At 42.7% G+C, this 11,979-nt stretch overlaps 1 protein-coding gene across 1 annotated transcript in view; it reads right to left on the bottom strand.

Moving 5' to 3' along the window:
• The window catches only part of arid5b (AT-rich interaction domain 5B), an 89,917-nt gene extending 78,597 nt beyond the window's left edge, over positions 1–11,320 (bottom strand). The window contains 3 exon segments of the mRNA XM_042082878.1: positions 3,480–3,714; positions 10,626–10,880; positions 11,230–11,320. Of these exon segments, the coding sequence (XP_041938812.1) occupies positions 3,480–3,714; positions 10,626–10,880; positions 11,230–11,250 (511 nt within the window). The 5' untranslated portion in view covers positions 11,251–11,320.
• Between the last annotated feature and the right edge of the window lie 659 nt (positions 11,321–11,979).

Genomic DNA, 11,979 nt, shown 5'->3' with positions numbered 1-11,979 from the left:
CAACACTGCCCGATTACAAACCTGCCACCTTCTGCAATGAAGCTCATTTCATTCCAGCATTGCTTTAGACTTTGAAGCCTTTATTACATACAGCATGTGATATGATTATTCCCCTAACCAACACACCCCCCCCCTCCAACACACACACACACACACACACACACACACACACACACACACACACACGCTTCCTCATGTCAAGCAGAACTTATTTCGAAGAAATAATAATAAACCCTTTCTATAACTGATTACTGTGCGCCTCAGATATGAGAGATAATAAACAATGTGTAAATAAGTTATGGAGGTAAATGAGCTATTGTGGTGAATTATGACTGAGTGAGGGTTGTATTGACGTCAGCACTAGATTCTTGGCAACCTCCAGTTGGCTCAGCTTCACGCTGCTCTATGGGACGCTGCAGATCTGCCCATTAATTGCTAAAACACACCCCCAACCCCCCCTCAGCTGACCAATGGCTTTGTCTCTCTCTTTCTCTCTCTCTCTCTCTCTCTCTCTCTCTCTCTCTCTCTCTCTCTCTCTCTCTCTCTTTGTATTTCTGCTGGGCTTCAATCATGGTATTATGGCATTATGGCCGTATTACCCGGATTTTTTTTACAAATTTTTTTCTTAAACGCCAATATGGCCGCTCTTGTTGTTTTTGCTTGTGCGACTGAAGCAATTTTCACATCAAATGACGACAGCTCTCCCTTTGTGTTCTGAGAGGGGAGTCATGTGAGGCGTGCTCAGAGGAGTGAGCGCTGCGATGAGGAAAGAGGAAGGGGGGGGGGCGGGGGGGGGGGGGGGGGGTCACTCATTTCTGTAACTTTGGGATCAGATGGAGGGTCTGATGAGTTTCCCCAGTGTCACTCAGATTTAATGGAATCGAGCACATCAATAAGAGCTGTGCCTCTTTTTTTGAGTGTGTGTGTGTGTGTGTGTGTGTGTAAAAGAGTGTCTGTGAGTATGAGGGTGTGTGTGTGTGTGTGTGTGTGTGTGTTGCAGTCAAACCTCAGAACAAAGTTGACAAGGCTAATTCATATGGCAGTTTCAATTAATGATTTGTTCCCATTGGCAACACTGCATTTTCAAGTCTTCCTTTGCCGCAATTGAAATCCTAACCCTTGCTAAATGATCCCTTTCTTTCTGTGGGTAACAAAGAAATCACATTTGAGAGAGAAGAGAGAGAGAGAGAGAGAGAGAGAGAGAGAGAGAGAAAGAGCCTCTGGTCTTGTGCCAGGATGTTCTGCTTACCAAGTGAATCTAGAAGTACTCTGAGAAACTGTGTTGAAAAATCTCAAATAACACAAATATCCCATATACATTTATGTGTGTGTGTGTGTGTCTGTGTGTGTGTGTGTGTGTGTGTGTGTGTGTGTGTGTGTGTGTGTGTGTGTGTACAGCCTTTAAAAAACAGCTAATTAGCATTACAACTACATACTTTCACACTACACATGCAAAATAACAAGGTTACCCAGTTGACACCAAATAAATCACAGTGCTTTCTTCCTCTGCTTCTTCACCCACTATTGATTCACATTCACAGCAGTGGCTTCATACAGGGCAAGTGACAAAGCATCCATTATTGATTCCTCTATCTAATCTTAGCATAGGAATCTAATGCTGCAGCCGATTCAAGGGCAATTTAACATTTTGCTTCCACACACACTCACGCGCACACACACATACCCACACCCACACACACACACCGGCGAAGCGGTATGCAAATTCAGTAACACTGAATCGCGGAGTCAAAGGATGAGCTAGCGCATAATTACAGCGCCTGCTAAGTATGTGGGCAGAGCCGTACAATGAAACTCTAGTGTGGCTTTGCAATGTGATTGACTCCGACTACGAGTCTGTATATGTTTCATTTATTTAAACGCATAACCACCCCCCCCCCCCCAGCATCTACACACCAAAAATACCAAGAGGAACGAGAGCGAAAATGAGAATTATGCTGTGGAAATGATTACGTCTCTTAGGCGGCGGATTTTTAGCTATTGTTGGAAAATGACAAGTTTATAGATTCCTGAAATGTTCTCGTTTTTCGGAGCCAATTTCTTGGCTTCGGGCAGGTATCTGCCGAGCAGGAACGCTGCCAAAAATGACATATTTATAAGGCCATAAAGCTAGCTCTGCAGCTTTTTATTCTCAGCTGTGAAGGATTCTGTGATGGCTTGGGCTTGTTACAGATGTATAAATGTGTGTTGTGCGCTTTTAAAAAGCCCTCGCCAAGCACCACTGTAAAGAAAGCGCTCACCGTAACCTTTCACTGTGATACACATCTCTCCTCTCCTCTACACCCCCCCCCCCTCTCGCCTTCTCCCTTCTAAATAAGCAAATCACGGTTTTAAATCCTCATTAAAAACCGGCTGGGCTCGCTGCCAAATACATAATAATTTCAGCAAGTGCACCGTTTCAAAAATAATGAAACACGTAAACATGAGTGAATGAGAAGGGGAGCTCTTAGACTGCTGATAAGGGCTCGACAAACACACACACACACACACACACACACACACACACACACACACACACATCAATGAGCAACACTGGCTCCTCAGGGGCCCTTTCCTGTTGGATGTTGTTAAGCTGCTGTATTGTCTCCTGCGCTGATACTGAAAACTGAGCTGTTAAAAAGCGAGCCGGAACACCATGCTCCTGCTCGGCATGTCAGCACGTAAACAACACAACATCTCAACACAACATCTGAAAGCATGCTAAGGTATTACACACACACATACACACACACACACACACACACACACACACACACACACACACACACACACACAACACAAACACACAGAGGAAGTAGGGTGCAAATATTTGCATGATTCGATGATCAAAGTGATTGATTGTCCGTCTTGAGAGGTTTGTGCTTTTCCACCATCAACTGAACAAATGAGGCCGAAGGGGGCCCTCCTGTGCATGCAGTTAGCATCATGCTACAGCGCCGCCGTGCACGCACCAAACAAATGGGAAACGGACTCGTGACATCAACATTACATCTACGCACATCACATGAAGGTACTCAACAAGCACCGCAACGCAGAAACAATTTGGAACTTTATAGCCCTCGCTTGCTTTGGGAAATAGACCTGTAATGTTGTGTTCTACCTGGTGATATACATAGGATGTGCATCTCCATGTATCAAAGTAACATTAATGAGGACTAATCCCATAAACACACACGTGTGTGTGTGTGTCTACACATGTGTTTGTATGTGAGTGTGTGTGTGTGCATGTATATGTGTATATGTCTGTGTTTGCATGTGTGTGTGTGTGTGTGTGTGTGTTTGCATGTGTGTGTGTGTGTGTGTGTGTGTGTGTGTGTGTGTGTGTGTGTGTGTGTGTGTGTGTGTGTGTGTGTGTGTGTGTGTGTGTGTGTGCACATGTAATACCCTAGCATGCTTTCAGCACACATGCCATGTGTCCACTAAGTCTATAACGCAAGAGCACTCCACTGCAGGTCTCCTACCTAGCTCGGCCTTCTCCTTGAGCACATCTTTGAAGTTCAGGCCGCTGTTGAGCATGGACTCTCGGTAGCGGTGTAGCGTCTCGCGCTGACCGTTCTTGCCGAGCTCCCGCAGCACGGTCGGCTTGAGGGGCATCGCCTTCAGGCCCTGCATCCAGCACGACGCATCCCGCACCGTCCATTTCACCAGGTCCTCCAGCCGCACGATGACCTTCTCTGACACGGCGATCACCTCGTCCTGGGAGGAAGGAGAAAGGAGGAAAACATGGCGGTCAGTGCTGACTTGCCGTCTATTGTGCTATTTTTTTTTTTTTATCATATACTGTATCTGTGAATTGTTCTTTTAATATTTACAGTTTATTTAGCTTACATGTTTTTGTATATGCAAAATATTTCACGTAAGGGAACAATAAAAATGTGTGTGTGTGTGCGTGCGTGCGTGCGTGCGTGTGTATGTACATGTGTATGTGTGTGTATGTACATGTGTATGTGTGTGTATGTACATATGAATTAAAGGGCGAGAGAGACAAATTGAATTTGTGTAGTTGAGGAGAGAAAAGGTGGGCGGTTTGAAGTGGTGACTCATAAATCAAACAAAGTCGAAACGAGAGGAAAGAAAACATTTTTTATCTGAAAAAGACACAGTAGCTCATAAGTCTACCCGGGATCCAATGACACAAAACATCTGTTTGCTGAAAAATAGCCTGATGTCGTTTACCAGATAAAGCAATAATTAAGACACACTCTGGGAAAATAAAATCCTTTCAAAGGCACAAGCTGTTGCCTTTTTCAAGGCAACTGGCTCCGTAATTCGCTATTTGCTGATTTCATGAGTTTCTTTCGCTGCGGCATTAATGACCTTCAAACGGCGGCATGGATGAGTGTCCCGGCAGAATAAATATAATCACTCATTTAAGAAAAAGGGAAACGTCAGGATTGTGACCTGGCAATGGATGACAGCGGGAAAGGGGTGGGGTGGGGGGGGGGGGTTCTGGAGAACAGATGTGTCAGATTGTGAGAAGGCCCCTTGATTCTGTAGTCAAGACCAGAATCTCTCTCTCTCTCTCTGCTGCTTTTTCCCACAGACGTGTACAGTCCAGTTAAGTGGATCTGCTGTGCGCAACACTCTTCTCTGTACACAATTTTAGCCAGTTTCAAAAGGGTGACCCATAAAAGAAAACACTTGGCGCATAGATCACAGGAAATACCTGCACTCGCTCGGTTCTGCCTACACCCTTCTTTTGTGTTTTTCTGAACCCCAGCGATATTTCTGTGTCTGCGAGCAGAAGACCTGTGTTGCTTTTGCTCACCAAACTATTTACATTGAACTTCCCTTTTTGTGATATTCAGCGAGGTCATGTTTTTTCACATACTGTACTTAACACTTGTTTCTAAAGACTGTGGAGTTATTTCAACACCATCTTGTGAACACTGAACATCAAAGATATTATGACTACATGGCCTCGAGCTTACATCTTTGTTCTCACATTCCTTGAATATATCATGTAAACAGCAGGAATACTTCAACTCATCTGCAGTCTCATAAACATGGCTGTACTTTTCCAGTCATAATCAACTTCACTGCCACAGACCAAGAGTAGACGATAATCACTGGAGCTCACATTCACAGTCTATATGCAAGCAACGTGGATAATGATTCCCCCTCGGAAACGCCTGACACACTTGCGTTGCGTTACAAAGAAATTAGACAACACAGTTTGCTATGTAACTATGTGCCAAACTATGTGCTTTGTATAGCTGGGTGCATTTGCATAACGTGTGCAGGGTATCAGGCCTAAGTATTCACAGAAACAACAAATCTAACCCGGATCTGGGCTGCCACTGGGCCCGGTCTGGCGTGGATCCGGCCAATTGATATAAGATCCCGACTAAGCCGCTTGGACAGCCCTTGATATTTCTCTTGATTTCCGCTGCAATGCTTGCATGCATTTGTATGCATTCCACACGGCTTGCACAATGCCCGACGACAATGTCAGAATAACTCTTCACAGTCTAAACAACCCGCCTCTTATCCGAGTCAACACATAAGGGGAACCTGCTCAACTGCCCGAAGATTATGCACCTTTAAAGTAATCGCTGCCGCGCCGCGCTGCACTGGAGGAGAGCCTTGGCCATAATAGCCATTTAAAGTGTAAAGGCATCTGTTTTCATGCGCCCATAAAACTAAGTGGGTCAAACACAGTTAATCCCGATGGCGGCACAGCAAACTTTACTATGAGATCATGTGCTTCAGCTCCGCGGGCTTTGAAGATCTAACGCCACCCCAGCGCTTGATTGAAATATTACTCAGAACACTCAGACAGCCTCTCTGTCTGTTATTGATGTGCAGATTGATTTGATACACACACACACACACACATTCCCCAACACCACCCTATAGTCATATTCATTCCAATTAAACCCACTTCCATTACTATTGGACTTGTTTACCTGGGTGCTTTAAAATGATGTTCAATTGCATTATCAATTCCATTAGAGCACAAAAAAAGAAAAACATGCAAATTGACAATGACCAAAAAGAAATGAACATTTCAAAGTTTTCTCAAGTGGCACAACCATGTTCTGCTTGTTATGTGCCTTTTAAAAGCGTTTGTAGTTGGGGGGAGGGTTGTTGCCCCCCCCCCCGCCCCCTGTAAAGCAGAGAAGCAAGGCCCACAAACAGCGTCACGCTGAGAATGTTTCAGTTGACTGATTCAGGGGGTCAGGCCAGGAATTCTCCAGGTCAGCGCGGATTTGTACACCTGCTTGCATGCCTATTGAATTATTGACCTGGTAACATGGAAAATGTGTCCACAGACAGGGGCGAAAAAAGGAAGTCTTTTTTAGCTGAGTTAAAAAGTTAAATGAACTATTTTCCCCTTCAATAATTGATCTCGTCCTGAGCTTAAGATAATTACTTTGTCATGCCCTAGACCTAGGCTCCTCCCTGAAAATAAAAAAGGACACTAAACTGCACAGGAACAGCAACAGGAGGAACCATTTAAATATTCCTTTGGATACATAAACATCAACCAGACCATTTCCTGTAAACTGGGCTTTAGAGACATATCATATAACTTGAATGAATAACAGCGGGCTTTGTATAAAACTGTTTTATGGACTGAATTTCAATGTTAATGTGGTAAACAGTAAAAAAAAAAATCCCAATAATACTCCTGCTCCTCTGACGAATGATTAATGTGGTTTGTAAAAGGCTTTTGTAATCAATAGGGGTTAACTCAAATGGGACGGCTTCCAAAGAATTTGTCAAATTGGCTGAACTCCAGAGAATTTTCCGAAGCAGTCATGTTCATAATGGTTAAAGGTGAACCTGCCGAACAGAAACTGACTCTACTTAACACCCACACTTTCTAGTTACATACTTCCCTATTTGAATACTGATGAATTACACAGAAATACTGAGAAAGAGAGACAGAGAGAGAGAGAAAAAACTGCCACTTATGTGTCAACTGAAAACATGTTCAGACTAGCACTGCAATATTACATGAAGGATGGAATGTTACCTTACTGAGAAAAAAAACAAAAACAACACTAGCCTGATGATCTAATTTGAACTATAAATATGTTCCAGGCATTCAAAACACAAGCTTGGCCTCTCGCCAAAGCAGCCAAGATGGGCCTGGATGGAAGCCATGCACTTCCTCTGTATCAGCCCCAAGTTGCAAACCTCACTGTTTTGCAATCCAAATAACAACGAGCACAACGGAAAAAAAAAACTAATTACATATCAATTCCATCCCCTGGTGCCTTTTGTAAACCAGTGTAATGCTTAAAGAGGTAGAAGAGGAATGGCATTTGCATGTGTGAGAGCTCCCAGTCAATTCTCATTCGTCGATGCACAATGCTTTGGTTATTTGTGTCTACGCAAACTAATATGAACGCTGTCGGAAACGCCTTGCGGTTAATGGAATCTGATATGGAATCTATTTATAATGGACGGGGGCCCTGTTTTTAGCCCTGCTCAAGTCTCACTTTGGCATTATTTGGGGGGGTATTTTCCAAGCTAGTGTCAGCCACAACTTGACTGCATATGAGCCATGCAAGCCAATATACAAACAGTAAAAAAAAAAAACCTGACAAACGACCAAGGGTGACAAGACACACCAAGTGTTAAAAACAAAGCATGTTTCAATTCACTACCCATGAAATGTTGATTTAAACATATTCAACACCTTCCCAAGCAGCACCAGAAATGAAACACCTCTTTGTTACTCCTTTATCTACATGCCCTCTTTAAAGCAAACAAGATAATAAAAAAGCCATTTACACATTTGCAGCTATCAGGTTTAGTGTAAACCGGTGAGCCAGCTACAAAGAGTAAGGTAGCTACTTTCAGAATGCCTAAGAAGAGGCTTTTTTGGCCCAGCCGTCAAGTCGAGAAATACAGTGTGGTCAGATTGGGGAAATATGTAAAAACAGCCTGTCCTCTTAACGAGAGCGTTCACTACTCTTGCTCTCTCTCTCTACAGGCCCTCAAGCGCTAAGTGTTAAATTCTTGCAGGGCTGCCTGCCAGGGGAAGATGACTGCAAGCTTGTTGCTGTTTTAGTCGCTGTTATTCTCCTAATGAATGACTAAGAGAGCCAGAGGGGAAATTACATCACCTGGGTGCAGAAACAAATAGGCATCTGGAAACTGAGTGCCTCCTTTTTATTGTGGCAATCATAGCCATTTAGGGCGTACAATCACACACTAAACATTAGCACATTGTCATGCTGAAATCTCTCTCTCCCTCTCGCTCTCTCTCTCTCGCTCTCTCTCTCTCTCTCTCTCTCTCTCGCTCTCTCTCTCTCTCTCTCTCTCTCTCTCTCCCTCTATCTTCTTTCTTGTCTAGCAGTGTGTGCTCTTCTGGGCTCAAAGAGTCCACTGATCCCACAGAACGCCATAACAGCCATAATTCAGCATTCTCAAAGCAATTACATGTCTGGGCCCTCCCCCCAGGCAAGGTTAACACGTCAATATCGACACAAGTCACATGAAACAGGAAAATATGAGAACAAAAAAAATGCTGCCTTTCAAATAATATATATGTATTCTTATACATAGTTTGGGTATGTATGTATACATATGTATGTATATATGCATACATACATATACATACATATGTATATACGTACATATGTATACATACATACAGTATAGGCTACATACATAATTGAGCCAGAAGAGAGCTTGAGTTATTCTGTACAAATGCAAATGTAATTAAACTGGACAATTTGCTGAGTGCATCATCAATGGGGTGGCAGTAACTTTCTCAGTGTCGGATTACTGCAGGTGGCCAAGTTGACACTCAATCACATTATTGAGATTGGTCATATGCTTCTCGGTTTTCCAACTCTCATTTGTTTTTCTCCTCTCTTCCCGACCGCAAGATAATCATTTTCCATGTCTTTAATCGGCTTCACGAGCGCATTTGTGAAACATGAGTCAAGGGCCACACAATACCAAAGAATGCTTTTAAAATTCTGGAAAGCGCTTGGCCAAAGTTAACAACTGATAAGTTGGCGTATATTGCACCATCAGCTGCCGCGCTATTGTACTAAGTATGTCAAAAGTCGAAAGAATTGTCCTTGGGGCGAGTAATCCTATCTCCCTGAGTCTTTCTGGATCACCAATCATGTATGCGTAATAAATTTGAAAAACAAATAGTTCGCATTGCTGCTGTGGGGAGGGAGGGGGGGAGGGGGGTGAAGCGTTGACAAGTTAAGAAAGAGGACGGGGTCTGATCAACTGTGTCAACATGAGGTTAAGTCTGATGTTTTCTCCCCATTCTACCTCGTTACATTGTGTAAACACGAGCGCACCCAAGGTCGCCTCACACAGCCGTTTATATTCGCCTGATAATCATAAGCATTTTGCCATGCAACCTTGACATTTCACTGGTGAAGACGGCACATAAAACCTGTTGCTTATTATGAAAAGGAAATTTGACACTCGACTCCTGGTGGTGGTGGTGGTGGTGGAGGGGGGTCCAATAAAAATGTCACTGAAATTGAGTTGCTTTATTAGTTTTCTATTCGTGTAGTCGATTTAAAGCTGTAGAATACATGAAAGAGGTTTACTCATAGTTGTATTACGCATCGCTTACCAGCGCGGTGGCGTTTGCATTCTCTACTGCAACACCCCGATGAAGTAGCACAGATAAAACATGTGTCAACTAATGCGTTCTGGCAGCGAACGAGTTAACTGCTCGCGGAACAAACGCACATAGTTTCTATTCTTCTGCGTAAATTGCACTGGTATGCCTAACCCCGCTGATGTGGAACCAGGCTGCAACACTTTGACATAATAACCTTCATAAATGTCGTTCTTTCCCTTTAAGGCATCCCAACTGGGCGCTTTATCAAGCTTGCCATGATTAATCAATTCCTACTGACCGAAAGCATTTCAGCGCGTTTGGAGAATATGTCCGCTTACAATACTTCTTGTATCAGGAAATGTACCAGATGCCTGCCCCTGATAAAATGCACCAAACAAAATTAAAACATCGCGCTGACAGTCAATAATCTCTGTTTCCAAAGCCAGCTTTGCGTTTGCCTAGTAGGCTACATGATCATTTAGTGCTTCGATATCCCAAAGCATTACTGTATTAACTACATCACGTAGGCTACATCACCCGATCAAACAACGCTGCCAGACCGAGGGCTTTTGATCTACCTTGTCTTTCGTAATTTCCGCACAATTGTACTCTACTTAACATAGACATGAAACAAGGCAGACTAATGTGACAACTTCGCATTACCACATCCGTCACCGATAATGATCACCGTGTTTAAAGATATTACGAGAAAGAGAGAACCTCACTAAATATATAGCCAGCAAATTAATCAAAGGCATGCATAACAGCGCACATGAACAGCAAGCCATAGAACATAGCCTAATTCATTTCCTTATGCTTGTATGGTTGCATGTAAGAGGAACTGCGACCAAATGGCTTAAATGATAGGAAATCATGCTACGTGTGATCCATCTTTAGGCTCTATCAGAGCAAACAGAAAGCGGACTATAGAAAGCTAGATATAGGTCATACTTCATCGATACCAGTTAAACTGTAGATAAACGCAGCTCAATTGGACGGGCACAGTGCACAGCAGAACAAACAAGATATAACAAAAAACATTATTAATCACCTCTCCATGACTGACAGCCCTTCCCTGGGGAGTATCTTCTGGGAGAAAATAAAGTTTGGAGCTGGATAAAAGTTGCTTGCTTGTCCTTTCTTCCCATAACAACTGGAGCTCCGCTATGCAAATCGGATCCCCTGGCTTACATCTTACGAAGAAAAAGTCGCCGAGGGACAGTATTCTTGGTTTGCCTTCAAGGTGAAATCGAAATGCCTTGTAGAAAATGTAAGGTCCGTGCAAACCACAAGGTGAGCCTACCCACTGCGGAAACAGCAATAAGTAATTAATTTCATACATTACATGCTCACAGTCTACAACCGCAAACAGCAAAAGTAAACTCAGATGAAATGATAAAAGTCGAAACACAATCGTCACTATGATATGAGTCTATGTTATAGAGCTACGAAAATACGGTACATCAGGCTAAAAGCCATAATACATTAAGCTATACAGCCCAGCCTATGTTAATTATAAAATATCAAGTTTTGTTTTCTAAAGTTTCCCATATTGATATAAGTATATAACATGTTACACCTACGTATCCGTTAGAATAGCCGTTGCCATCAAAATGATAAGAAAATGAAACATAAAGCAGAATAGGTTATAATACCATGAGTGAGTTGGGCTCCATCTCGACGTTCTGAATTGATTAAACTCAACATTCTCTCCAAACTTGTTGGCTTGAATGGATTGCTAACGGTCCTGGAAGGGTGTAATATTTGAAAGCACAGTGTCGCGCCGATCGTCAATATGAAATCGAAATAGAACACAATATCCGGACAAAAAATGTATGGAAACAAGATCTAATATTTGTACATGACCTGTAGTTATATATTTTGACATTTCTTAAACGATACTTGCTGATAAAAAACATATTAAATTCCAAATGATAAGACGATAGTGACCTCTACGGTGCTACGTGTCTGTTTGATATGGTTTTAAAAATCAGCCACAGGAAATCGCAGCATTTTCTTGTGGTTTTCTAAATATATACAACAACATAACGGAGAATACCTTTGACAATATATATTCAAAGATAACATATTTACGCATCCATGCAATATGCGTTCGCACCGATGTACTTACCAACCAGGACCTGTGGCGAGGACGTTTGTATGTGTAATAGAAAGAACATTTCCTGCAGACCTGCAGAGATTCAGGGGCGCTCGTCTTCCTATTTCTAGAATGCATATAGCCTACTGTAACTTCGCTCAGAAATGTACACAATTTAACCTCTGGTTCAGGTTGACAGAGGCGACATTCTATGATTCTGATTCTATGAACTAGAGGGTTATCGTTTGTTATCTGTTGCTGCAGCCGTTGCTACAATGTTACAAATGTATGTTACGTATTGTTTCAC

This window comes from Alosa sapidissima, chromosome 24, assembly GCF_018492685.1.
Source record: "Alosa sapidissima isolate fAloSap1 chromosome 24, fAloSap1.pri, whole genome shotgun sequence".
NCBI classification, from domain to species: Eukaryota; Metazoa; Chordata; class Actinopteri; order Clupeiformes; family Clupeidae; genus Alosa; species Alosa sapidissima.
Note: the sequence above shows the minus strand (reverse complement) of the source record. Positions and strands in the feature narration are given on the sequence as shown.